Source organism: Dermacentor variabilis, chromosome 3, assembly GCF_050947875.1.
Source record: "Dermacentor variabilis isolate Ectoservices chromosome 3, ASM5094787v1, whole genome shotgun sequence".
NCBI classification, from domain to species: domain Eukaryota; kingdom Metazoa; phylum Arthropoda; class Arachnida; order Ixodida; family Ixodidae; genus Dermacentor; species Dermacentor variabilis.
This window is the reverse complement of record NC_134570.1, coordinates 217,523,520-217,537,371: the sequence shown is the minus strand read 5'-3', so window position 1 is coordinate 217,537,371 and position 13,852 is coordinate 217,523,520. Positions and strand designations below refer to the sequence as shown.

The 13,852-nt window shown below is 45.6% G+C and overlaps 1 protein-coding gene across 3 annotated transcripts in view; it reads right to left on the bottom strand.

Annotated features, from left to right (window-relative positions):
• The window catches only part of LOC142576640 (general transcription factor 3C polypeptide 3-like), a 255,854-nt gene that overhangs the window by 224,531 nt on the left and 17,471 nt on the right, over window positions 1-13,852 (bottom strand). For 2 of the 3 annotated variants that reach the window (XM_075686857.1, XM_075686854.1), the window contains exons 3-4: window positions 12,636-12,696; window positions 143-217 (exon numbers count right to left, since the gene is read on the bottom strand). In XM_075686857.1, coding sequence (XP_075542972.1) covers window positions 143-217; window positions 12,636-12,696 — 136 coding nt within the window. The remainder of the gene's footprint in view (window positions 1-142; window positions 218-12,635; window positions 12,697-13,852) is intronic. The other variant, XM_075686856.1, reaches the window with a different exon arrangement.

The following is a 13,852-nucleotide window of genomic DNA, read 5'->3' as shown; positions in this document are numbered from 1 at the left end:
TGGTAGTTCCCTTATTAAGTGGCTAAAGGTGATTACAGAAGAGCCTGTGTCAGGTTCGAACACCACATGTGAGACCCTGAAAGTGATCTCAAGCCCTTTGCAGTGGTCACAACAACACTCACCCTGAAGGCAAAAGACTCACCTTGTTCGCAGTGTTCTTCCTTTGGTGTCAAGGAAGAGTCCATACGGTCGGTGAACTCTGCAAAGCTGATCTCCCCTGTAATGACAAACATACACACACCACAGCAATGTGAGACAAGATAGCAAGAATGAGACAGTGCAAGTACTTCTTTGTTTAGTATTATTTACTAATTGTTGTTGTTGATGATGATGATGATGTATGGACTTTTTTTGGTGCAAGGGACAGGGATGGCCAAAGAGTGCCCATAAATGGTTTCGGGAAGTCAATGATGTGGAGAATGACAAGTTTCAGCTGTAGCAAGGCTGTACGCTCGCAGCAATACCCTCTAAAGAGAGGGAGGGCTACGAGTCTCTTGGGCTAATAACATGCAGTATAACATCATGTAAGATGTTAAGCACTGCCTTGGTTTATAACAGAGGTTCTGGGCCAAGAAACAGTGTCGGATGTATGGGGATATGTTGTTTGAATGCCAAAGAAAAGTGCCTTCTTTGCTCTGCTTCTGCTTTCTGGTACTTCAGGAGGATGTGGAGTACGGTCAGTTTTTCGCCCCATCTACCACAGTGGGGAGGTTCAGCACCAGTTAAAAGGTATGAATATGTACCATATATATGCCCTATTCTGAGGCGGCAGAAGTGAACTTGAGATCGTCGTGACTTTGTTAATGATGTTCCCGAAAGGTGACTTAAGTACATCGAGCTTATTCATGTTTGCTCATTTCATAAGTGTTGCCAAGAGCTCCTGAATTTTTTTCGTAGAAATGGCTTGAAGTCTATGGCAGGAACGAGGATGGACGGATTTCTAGTTTTTGCTACTGTGGACGTAGCCAGTTTATCTGAAAACCCATTACCCTCTATACAGCTGTGCTCAGGCACCCAACATATTACAACCTGTTGGTGAGATGCATATGTATTGCAGAGTAGTGAATATATTTCGTTTTTACCGGATTTTTCTGTTTTCGTAACGATTGTAAAGCTTTAACGACACTCAAGGAATCTGAATATAATGCCCTTTGGGAGTTTTGCTTTCTTAATGTGTTTAGTAGCTGACAGTATTGCATAGGCCTCCCTCATGAAGATTCTGGCTTCAGGATGTAGAATGTCAGAGTCTGAAAACAATGGTCCGACAGCCGCATAAGAGACACTGGCTTGTGACTTTGACGCATCTGTGTAAAACTCTCGGCAGGTGTACATCGACTGGAGCTCTCGAAAGTGCATATGTATGTGCACATTGGGAGCGTTTTTGTAACACTTACAAATGACGTGTCACATTAAACCATTTCCCATTGCCGTGGTGGTAAGACCTTTATTGGCGTCATTAAGCAATGTTTGAGGATCGGGACACCCATTTCATTACTAAGTTTTCTGACCTGCATTGAAAAAGGCTCTCTCACTGAGGGTTGATCTCAGAATAGTGCAGCCCATGTCATATCGTAAATGCATGTATAGCAAGGATGTCGAGGGTTAGACTGTACTTTGAGAAAATATGTGAAACTGCTGTATGCTCTTTGTAGGTGAAGGGACCATTCGTTGGTTTTCAACACAGGCTATCAATAGGGCTTGTTCTAGAGGCGCCTGTGGCAAGGCAGATACCCACATGGTGGACAGAACCCAGCACCTTAAGCGTGCTGGGCGCGGCAGATTGATATACCATGGTACAGCAATTCAAACGTGATCGAACAAGGCTCCTGTAGAGTTTTAATAAGCGCTTGCTGTCACTACCCCATGTTATAAAATTTTCAATAAGTTCATTGTCTTTAGGCATTTTGCCATATCTTATATGTGGAATGATGGTAAATTTCGAGTCAAGCATGATGCCTAACAATTTGTGCTCCTTGTTTACAGGTATTCGTTGCCCAGACACTTCTATACTAGTATCTGGAACTAGTCCTCGCTTTCCTGTGAAAAGAACACAAGAACGTTTCCGGGAGTCAACTTGAAATCTGTTTTCCTTCTTTTCTGCCCATTTCGACACTTTGTTTAGGCCTTGCTGCACTTGCCGTTCACAAACTGTGAGGTTACAAGATCTGAAGTCTAATTGTACGTCGTCTACATAAACAGTACAGATAACTGCTAAAAGTAGCGATGCATGAAGCTAATTCATCTTGACAATGAAGAGTGCGCATCTGAGCATGCCTCCTTGAGGTACACCAGTTTCTTGTGTAAATGGGTTTGGCAATATATTGCTGATTCTCACTTGGAAAGTACGGATGGACAGGCAGTTTTATATAGTGTTAAGCATATTTCCTGAAATGCCCATGTGCGACAGGTCTTGTAATATACCATACCGCCATGTCGTGTCATACGCCTTTGCCGTATTGACACGTGGACTAGTTTATCTTTTATGGATGAGCACTTTTCACTGCCTAACAAATGTTATCGCTCCATGCGGGACGCGCCCGCATGTATCGGAAGTTTCTCGAATGTTACCGATAGTTCTGTTGTCACCGAAGCTTGTGTAATCTGACTGCATGTGCGATGCGAATTGTGTAGAACTTTCTGGAAGACACACGTGCACCAGCAATTATTCTGGAACGTTCGATGGCTCGTGCATAAAAACTGACACACTTCACCGGCAGATCAGATTTTCGCCGGTCATGTTCACTACTATTGCTGCATTTTTAGTGTAACTTGCTTTTGTGGGCACAAGTTTGCCCAATAAAAACTCAGTTTCGTCATTCACAGTTTTAGAACTGTATTATTCACTGTTACTGCCACGTGACATCTGGTGGAGACGCTAGTGCATTCATGTACCAAACGCCCCCGCAAATCCGTGAGCCAAGCCCGAGCCACGAAGACAACACCAACGTCGCCAAGCACCAATGAGCTAGCCGCAGGCCGCAAGGAGTACGCCTGGAGCATGGACTATGGCTGCGGAAGACGAGGAAGTGCACGGCCACAACAGCAGCTACAATGACAACCCCAGTGTCGCCAACCCCGATCGTGCTGCAGCAGCCCAGGGAACCACCAACGTTCAACGGTTCAACATTTCGAAGACCTGGAAAGCTGGCTAGAGACGTATGAGAAGGTTGCTACGTTTGACAGCTGGAACAGCGATGACAAACTGCGACATGTCTATTTCAGATTGGAAGACACTGCCAGGAGGTGGTTCGAGAATCGAGAAGCCCCCTTAACGACGTGCAACCTGTTCCGAAGTGGCTTCCAGCTGACATTCACAAGCATCGTATGCAAAGAGCGAGCCCAAGCTCTACTAGAAACCCGAGTGCAGCTACCGAATGAGACCATCGTGATCTTTACTGAGGAGATGAGCCATCTATTCCACCACGCCGACCTGGAAATGTCTGAGAAGAAAGTCTGCCTACTTATTCGTGGTGTGAAGGAGGAACTTTTCGCCGGAATGGTACGAAGCCCACCCAAGACCGTCAACGAGTTTCTTCGCGGGGCCACCAGTATCAAGAAGACACTGGAAATGTAGAACTGGATATTCAACCAACGCACAAACTCAACAAACTACGCCGGAGTTCAGTCACTTGCCACCGATGATCTGCCTGACACTATCAGAGCGGTCGTGCAGGAGGAGCTTCAGAAGCTGCTCCTTTCATCACAGCGTCAAGTGGCTTCAATTGCCAGCATCGTATGCGAGGAGCTCCAACAATCACTCGGAGTACCTCAATCGCCACAGCCTCAGCCAGAAGTGATGATGTACGCTGCCATAGCCAGACACCACATTCGCCCTCTGCGCCAGCTCCAGAGCGCTGTAACGACGCAGTCCCGCCGTCCACCACCTCCGCCAGCTCACCCGCCCGTCACCTGGTGCAGCCCCGTGATGAAGATGGATGTTTGGCACGCCTCCGACAATCATACACTGTGTTATCACTGCAGCGAAGCGGGTCATGTCTACCGCCAGTGCTTATACCGTTAAATGGGACTATGAGGGTTTGCCGTCAATGCTCCACACCCGCAAGGTGAACGCCCTCGAGGGTATCACCGACTACCTCGCTGCTACTCAGTGGAGCCCTCGACAACCATCCCATTCGCCGTCACCAGGCTACCTGTCACCGCAGCGCCGTTCATACACTGGCCCAGCCCGGGGCCGGTCCGTTAGTCAATATCCAGAAAACTAAAAGCAGCAACTGATGGAGGTGCGGTTGCTGTTGGTCGAAATGATGAAGCCGCTGACGAAAACGCCCAGGAGACTATCTCAATGGCACAACAACGACACGCCGCCATCCTGACGAAGCCTGGAAGCAAAGAACGCACCGACCAAAGACCTGATGATGCAACGTACCAGCCGTGCGTCAACACAACGCAGCCGTGATACGACGCCAAGACCTAACTGCAACGCAAGACAACGAACAACCGACGGCCACGCAGTCACTGCCTTAGAGGACAGAGGAGATGACTACTCCATGATCAGTGTATTATTTGCCACCAAGCTGAAGAAAGTCAAGACTGCATGGGATGGCCCTCCATTTCAGACAGCTGGAGGACACCTCATAAGGCCAATGGGAATCTGAATGGCAATAATTACAGTTCATGGCCGGTCCTAACTTGCAACACTTGTTGTCATCCAACAGTGCTCCCAAGACATAATTCTCGGCATGGACTTATTAAACCAACACGGCGCCAATCGACCTGAGGTTGAAGTCGATAACGCAAGTGATACCAACGGAGAGGCCTTCCAGTCAGCCTGCCTTGAGTGTGCATGAGGATCAAGTAAGCATCCCGCCTTGCTCCAGTGTTGTAATTTCCGTTGGCAGCGTAACACCCACAAATGTAGAAGGCGTCAACGAGGGCGACCAACGTCTACTGCTCGACCGTGAAATTTCCCTCGCAAGAGGGATCACTCGACTGCACGGAGGGAAAGCGAAAGTGATGCTAACAAACTTCAGCCAGGAGTTCAAGCACATCAACAAGGGCACAGCGATCAAATACATTGAGCAAATTCTGGAAACAAACCATGCATTTGTCCTATCGGATTCTGCCGCATCTACCTCGATGACCATGGTTCTCGAACCAGACTTCGACATAAATCCAAGTCTCCCCCTGAGCAAACAGCAACAGCTCAGAAGTCTTCTCCAACCACACAAAGACTGCTTTTGGACGTCATCGAGGATTTGACAAACGCCAATCGCAACGCATTGCATAATAATCTAAAAGTGCGCTCAACCACTCCGCCAGAGCCCTTACCAATTTCGACATGAGAATGTAATGCTAATAGGCAACAAGTCAACGAAATGCTGCACAGTGACGTCATCCAGCCGTCGAAAAGCCCGTGGGCATCTCCTGTAGTCTTAATGAAGAAAAAGGACAGAACCCTAGATTTCTGCATCGATTATCGTCGACTGAACAAGATCATGAAGACGGACATATACCTCCTTCCATGGATAGATGACGCATTGGATCGGCTCTACAACACTAAATACTTCTTGTCAATGGACCTCAAGTCTGACTTCTGGCAAATAGAAGTCAACGAGAGAGATCACGAAAGGACTGCCTTCATCAGGCCAGACGGCCTCTACGAGTTCAAGGTCGTGCAATTCGGACTGTGCTCAGCACCTGCAACGTTTCAGCACGTCATGAACACAGTGTTAGCAGGATTTAAGCGGCAGATGTGTCTTGTTTACTTGGATGACGTTGTCATCCTCACCAGAAATTTCGACAGTCACCTTAGGTGGCTTGCGACAGTATTAGAGGCCATCAAGTCATCAGGGCTCACTCTGAAGCCAAAAAAGTGTTGTTCGCTTACAATGAGCTTCTGTTCCTAGGCCATGCCATCAACAAATCTGGAGTCTGCCCAGACCCACAGAAGACAGCTGCCATCGCAAAGTTCCCACAGCCCATCGACAAGAAGGCAGTGCCTAGATTCCTTAGCATGTGTGCCTACTATAGGCGCTTTGTCAAGGATTTTTCACGCCTCGCAGAGCCACTAACACACCTCACCAAATATGATGTCGAGTTCAAGTGGGAAACGCTGCAGGCCAATACATTTCAAGAACTCAAACGACACATGCAGTCGCCACCGGTACCTGCGAACTTCGATGAGGGCGCCGATACAGAAATCCACTTAGTAAAGCAGTGAAGGGGGCTAGTTGGTGAACGTTCATGGTTATATTGCGCTCAGTTTTACACAGACGATATTAAGTGAAGCACGGGACGTGGACAGACGTAGCGCAAACTACCAACTGTTTAATACTGTTAAAAGAACGCGCTTATATACAAGGAGATATGGCGCAGGAGGGGGGAGATATAATATAAAGATATGACAAGGTGACGACATGGGATCATAGTTCGGGTCAGGCATACATCGTTCACTTGCACCCGTTCACCCTGGCAAACTCGACCTCAGCTTCGATAAGCGCGATGGACGGAGTGCTTAAGCACATCTCTTTTTCTTTGGCTATCGCAAGCACCTCCCATATTTCTCGCTCCGTTTTTGTTTTGAATGTGCCAATGACTGTGGTGCTTTCTAGTAGCGGAGGGCATTTGCATTGTTTGCAATGTGCAGCGAAGTTGCTAGGTGCTGTCAGAAGCTGGCACGTGTATTTGTGCTCCCGTAACCTATCATTTAGACAACGTCCAGTTTGCCCGATGTATACTTTCCCACAATCGTGGAATGTGCTACTTCAGTTGTTTACCCAATCCCACTAGATTGCACTGGACACCTTGGACACCTCGGATTCTCCCCGACACTATCGAGGATACAGGAAAAGTATTACTGGCCGCGCCTGACTGCTACTGCTGCCGCCTGTTAAGTCAAGACATGCCAAGACTGTCAGAAATGCAAGACACCACCAACAAGGCCAACAGGATTACTACAGCCAATCGAGCCTCCTTGCTGACCATTTCAGCAGATCAGGATGGGCATGCTGGGACCCTTTCCGACGTCAATCAATCAATCAATCAATCAATCAATCAATTAATCAATATATCAATCAATCAATTTTATTTCAGTATCAAAGACACTTGGGTACAGACAAAAAGCCATTCATCAGGCTTGACGAGGTCTGCACCCCCGAATACTGGCAGACAAGGCGCATAACAAATACAGCACGCCAACATAAATAAACCGAACAGTGTACAGAAGTCAGGCGTATTTTTTTTTATGGTCTTAAATCAGCTACTATTGTCATAAATAGTAGTAAAGGAGCATAACAACAAATCATTGTGTAGAAACAAATAATAAAATAAGAAAGAAATACGCTTGAACACATGACAGGGTCGCATGAGTACATGAATATTGCATGAGATTACACATTCTATTGCGAAAGCAAAAAGCACCGATAAATAGAATGTTACAGCAAAGCAAAGAAGACAGTTAGGTGTGGCATTGTGTTATATTTGGAACTCTGAATTATTAAGCAGCGCAGGTAACTGGTATTTTAACATCTGAGTGCCGTACTTTGTACGTGTTCTAGGCACCTTCCAAAGCTCACGCATTCTCAATGTACGGGCATGCTCAAGCCGGCACAGTCCGGACAATTAAGTAAGAAATGAATTGTTATTTTTCACTTCCATTTTGTAGCGTTTAATTAAAATTATAGGGTAAAGCTCATTTACTGCTAATAGATTTAGGGCCTTAAAGATTGGTTCCGTGTGTGTGTCATATGCTGCATTAACGATGTTGCGAAGGGCTTTCTTTTGAAGTTTATGTAGTTTCTGAGTGTTTGCTTGAGTTGTCGTGCCCCAGACTAAAGAGCAGTATGATAATTTCGACAAAAACAGGGATTTGTAAATTAACAATTTTATATTCTGAGGCAAGATGTGGCAATATTTGCACAAAACTCCTACAGTTTTTGAAAGTTTATTTAATGTTTCATTTACTTGAACTGTCCACGTCACGTGTTCTTCAAAAACGACGCCAAGACTTTTAGCTTCATGCGATATTGGTATATTTGATGACCCAATTTTTAGACTGCTGGTTATACTGAGTGCTTTGTGCTGAGGGTGAAATAAAGCTGCTTTCGTCTTTGCAGCATTTAAGTTTAATGAGTTAACGACACTCCAAGCGTGAAGTTTATTTAACACCATGTTGCCTTTTTCTATGAGGCTAGACGGATCACACCCTGTTATGAAAATACTTGTATCGTCTGCGTATATAATAAATTTTGTGTTACTGTCTATGTTTACTATATTGTTCACATATATGTTGAAGAGTAACGGGCCTAAGATACTGCCTTGATACGTCAGCATCCGGAAATAAGTGGATCGTTGTGGCGAGGGAGTACGTAACCCGCTTCGCTGCAACGGAAGCTCTGCTGAAAGGCAGCGCAACCCAAGTAATTTTTCGTTGAGAACCTTCTGCTGCGACATGGCGCCCCAGAAGTCCTCATCATCGGCAGAGTAACGGCTTGTGCAGCAGAGCTCACCCAAGCCATTCTGCAATACAGTGAGACAAGCCACAGGAGGACAACTGCCTTCCACCGACAGACGAATGGTCTTACGGAGCGCCTGTATAAGACCCTCGCCGACATGCTAGCTATGTACGTCGACATTGAACACAAGAACTGGGATGCCATCCTGCCGTACAGAACCTTCACTTACAAAACGGCGGTGCAAGAAACAACACAGATCCCGCCATTCAAGCTGGTTTATGGCAGGAACCCGACGACGACTCTGAACACCATGCTGCCGCACGTCACTGACGAGGAGAATCTTGACATCGCCACCGATCTCCAGCATGCCGAAGAAGCCCAACAGCTTGCCCGCCTGTCAATCAAGAACCAGCTGACGGACAACCGACACTACAACCTTCAACAATGCTACGTCAAGTACCAGCCCGGCGACCGTGTTTGGGTTTAGACCCCAATACACTAACAAGGACTTAGCGTGAAGCTTTTACGCTGCTATTTCGGACCCTGCAAGATCACCTGACGCATTGGCACACTCGACTATGAGATTGTACCAGACTGCATTTTGCTATCACAGCGGCGCCGCTCACAACCTGAAATAGGACATGTTGTGCGACTTAAGTCGTTCTACCAGTGCTAGTGAACTTTGGGACTTTGTGTAGCTGAACTTTGGACTTTCTTTTTGTTAGACTGTGTTGCTTTGGACTTTGTTTCTTTGATAAGTGTCCTTTTGTGTTTCGCTCTTCTGTTGTGTTTGTGGCAGCAAAACAATGCTTTTTGAGAGGAGGGCATTGACACGTGGACTTGTTTGTCCTTTTCAGGTGAGCGCTTTTCCCTGTCTAACAAATGTTATCGCTCAGCGCAGGACATGCCTGCATGTATCGGAAGTTTCTGAAATGTTATCGATGGTTTTATCCGCATTCTGTTGTCACTGAACCTTGTGTAATCTGATTGCATGTATGCACAACACGAATGGTGTAGTACTTTCTGGACGACATGTGGGTACCAGCAATTACTCTGGAACATTCGATGACTCATGTATAAAAACCGACACACTTGACCAGCAGATCAAATTTTCGACGATCACTGGCCGTGTTCGTCGCTATTGCTGCACTTTGAGTGTAACTTGCTTTTGTGGGCACAAATTCGCTCAATAAAAAGTCAGTTTCGTCATTTACAGTTTTACAGCTGTATTATTCACCGTCACTACTACGTAACAATACTGTATAGCGTAAGTGTTCGAACACATGTGCATTGTTTGTTTAGAGTTGTCTTGTGTGATGTTTGTTTTTCAATTATAAATGTTCGTTTTACATATGTGACTTGACTCTATCTGTCTCCCGTTTGCCGGAATTTGTAACAGATATCCATCCCCAAAACCTACTGAAGACTGCATTGGAATTCCATTCTGAATTGCTAGAGAGCCGCTACAGAGAAAATGTTAATTGAAACATCAATATATTTGCTGCACATTCTGGCTGTTGACCAGGCATGTCACAGCAGGGACCAAATGCCCGTTGCACATTAGAAGGAATGAAAGTCAGGTGAGTTGACAGAAATTCATGTTATTACTGCATGAAAAAAAAGGGGGACAAGAGAGGAAGCATGTGTGCTGTGCATGTGTTGTTTGCTTTGCCCTAGTCCCAGATTTATTTTATTTTTTTGTACAGTAATAACATGGATGGATGGATGGATGCTATGAGCGTCTCCTTTGGAATGGGGCGGTCGGTTGTGCCACCAAGCTCTTGCTATCATACTGCCTAATGTCCTACCTAGGTTAAAAAAGAAAAAAAGAAAAAACGCTATGAACTCCCACAACCAAATTTTCTAATCCCCTATTGCGAACTGTGCTTATGTAAGTTTCAGTTTTTTTCTCGTTCCCCTACTTTTTTTTCCCAACAATCCTCCAATCGCCTCTTACTAATCCCTATTGCGCACATGTTTACTTTTCCACTGCTCTCGCTGAACCCAAGGGCTTCAAGGAGGGGCAGACTTCTTCACATTCTAATAAAACATGCTCCATCGTTTCCCTAGCTTTACCGCAGCAAGCACAAGGTTCTTCTTCCTTCTTATATCTCGCTTTATAGGTGCGTGTTCTAAGGCATCCTGATTTCGCTTCAAAAAGTAATGAGCTTCCCTTTGAGTTATCATAAATTGTTTCTTTCCTGATTTCGTTTTTTCCTCTTAAATAGTTACTCATGGCAGGTTTCTTTTCCATTGCCACCACCCATGAGATTATTTCAGCCTCTATGGCTTTCTGCTTGATGTTCTTTGTTGCTGTGTTGCCCACCATACAGGCTGCATACTTACTGGTAAGCTTCCTAGTTCTTTTCCTTCACTGTGAATCAATGTTTTTCCTGTACAGATACTTCAACACTCTCCCAGCCTATTTACGTTCTTCCATATTCCTCAGCCGTTCTTCATACTCAATTTTACTGCGAGCTTTCCTCACTTCAAAACTAGTCCAGCCCATATCCCCCTGCACAGCTTCATTTGTAGTCTTCCCGTGAGTGCCCAATGCGAGGCATCCCACTGACCATTGCTTCCCATCGAGTCCTGATTGTACTCCTGATTTAAAGCAAACAAATGCATTTCCAAAAGTAACTCCTGGAACCATTACACCTTTCCACACACCTCGGAGGAACACGAGGCAGTTGTACAGTGCCCCCGTGGCTTGGCAAATGAAGCAGATCCAGAAGAGGTGCACAGCTGATTCAGCCATGCTTGGCCCAAATGTTAGAACTTGTGTAGTTCCAAACGTTAAAGAGGGGCTGCTGAAGCAAGAAACTTGGCCTAGTTGATTCATAATTCAGAAACAGTGCTAAAACACGCATACGGCACTTTTGGGCACTATCTGTTTCAAATTAAAAAGGATGCCAGCCACAAAATAGTTACAAAGGACTTGTTGGTAGGCAAGTCAGGTGTGCTTTGCATTAAAACAGACCCAAACACACATGCATGCACAAACACACAAAAGAATAACACACAAGCACCACTAGGCACTGTTCTATGAAAGAAAGGCGTCGGACGAATGAATATATTTTATGTACGTGTTTTTCAAGCTTGGATGGTTATAGATAGCTTGAACATTGTGATACGTTATTCTTTGCGACTAATGCTATCGCTATTTTCATTAGGCCTGTGTGTCAAAGTCTATCTCCATGGAACACAAAGATAGTAATGTGTTGCTCTCTTTGAGAGCAAGCACCCCCCTCCCCCTCTTCCCTCATCATCTTCGTTTCACAAATCCAACCGCTGACCACCAATCGCCTTCAACCATGAAAACAAACACCACGTAGAACATCATCCCTGGTCATCCTTCCTGCATGGAATGCTAGAAGATGTCTCTCCAGGCTCCGTTTGGTTGCTATACCCAGAAGCACAGCTACGAGGCGTGATGCTGAAGTAATCTCTGGAGCCTGTGTTTGAAAGCGCTGAATAAAGTGACAGTGTTGCTAAAAGTCTGTACACCGCACTGCATGCTCAATGTGCATACAATGAAGATGCTTGGAAGGGATTTGGTAGCGAAAGGTCAAGTAACAGAAGTGAGCCAATTAACGTGGTGGCAGCACGCATAACACCAAATGCAATACTCTGAAATTTTTTCCAGTGATTTCCAGTGCGCCCTCAGGCGGTCGTTAATTAATGCATCTGCTTGTTTGTCCTACATAGGACCTCCTACTGCCGAGAAGTATTTTGTGCACCACCTCCAAGGCACAAGGCACAAAACCGACAAGAAGGGAAGACACAAAAAGAAACATGCCAAGCTGTTTGTGCCTTGAAACTATACAGGCATACTACAAACAAGAGTTATCCAAGGCTTTTACGTGCAGTTTAAGAGGGCACCACAAAAATTATCAAGGCTCTTTTGCTCTGTTTGCACAGGTGGCAGTGCATACCACAAAACAAGAAATGTCATTGCCTGTTGAGGCATACTGATGATATGAGATAGGAGTGCAACCAAATATAATGAGCCTACGATTTACTGAAAGCAGCAGGATGGTAACACATAACAGGTTATAGGAACATGCACAACAGTACCAATGCTGGTAGCACCACCTTGAAGCACAGAGCCAGGACACAGATTATGCATCATCATTAGTGTGCAGCTCCTTTTCACACACAAGAGTGTGTCGCTACACCAACTCAGGCAATGGGCAATAAGTTTGGTGGTGCAGAGCTTACCATTGATGTACTTGGTGGTGAGCATGGAACGCAACTCCTCAGCATCCTGTGAATTCTTCTCCTGCCGGACAGACAAGACACCTTTAGAATGTGCCCAAATTGCACTTTGGTTTCACATGATGGGACATCCTATATGCTATGATAGTAGTGGGTGCCCACCCTATATTCTTTATTGTGCACCTAAATTTAAACACATCTAAGCATAAATCTTAATCAAAGAATGCATTTTTTGCATTCCATCACTTTAAAAAATGCGAAAGAGAATCCAACCACCATTGAGCCAATCTGGCGGGTCTCAAGTTAAACAGCTGGGTGTACCAGAAGTGCCAGCTCATTTCTTGTGCATCAACTAGTAAGCGAAAAGGGTCGACAGTATTCTGAGGGCAAGAATAGCAGACAGTTGTTAAGTGCTGCATGTTGATAACGAAACTCAGAATACGCTCCTAGTACAGTTAGAAACTCACTGCAGAAACTGTAAATCTCAAGTGCTGTATATATTATAGATAATCCCCTTAACCCTTTCAGGGTCAATGACGTAAATATACGGCGCCGCGAATAAATTCAAGATGGCCAATGCCGTATATTTACGGCGCCGTCTGTACGTTTAAAAACCATGCCAATTTCCTAACTTTTTCTTTTCTGTCATGTGCTGCCACTATGTGGGAATACAGGGAATTTTTTTCATGCGCTTCCCTTACTCTGTTTTTGTTGCATGGTTTGTTTTAGAGCTAGTTCACTCCCACGCATCTATATACTACCCCTATATACTATATACCTATATACCGCACGTCTATCTACTACCCGTATTGGCGCGGGCGTGGGCGGGCGGCGGCTTGGGTTTAGTTCCGCGGGCGGTTTTGGCTTCTTGCGCTTGCAAAACTGATGGCTATCTCATTACTAATTGCTCAAAGGGCGACCGCTCGTTTCTCGCACGTTTAGTGCTCACAGGGGTGCGCATAAGAAGGATGCCGCCGTGCATGCTTTCGTTGCCTTGTTTTTGGGTGCGGGGGGGGGGGGGGGGGGGGGGTGTTGGGAGGGGAAACTCGCGAAAACTAATTGCCTCTGTTTGGCGATAAGATGAAGATTAGCAGAAGTCTGTCACACGTTTTGCTTTTCTGACGGGCCCACAACCCCACAGTTTTCTTGAGTGCGTGCACCTACGTAGCTCGATTACGCTGTGGATGTACATATTAGTGTAAGAGCAGGAATATTTGAGT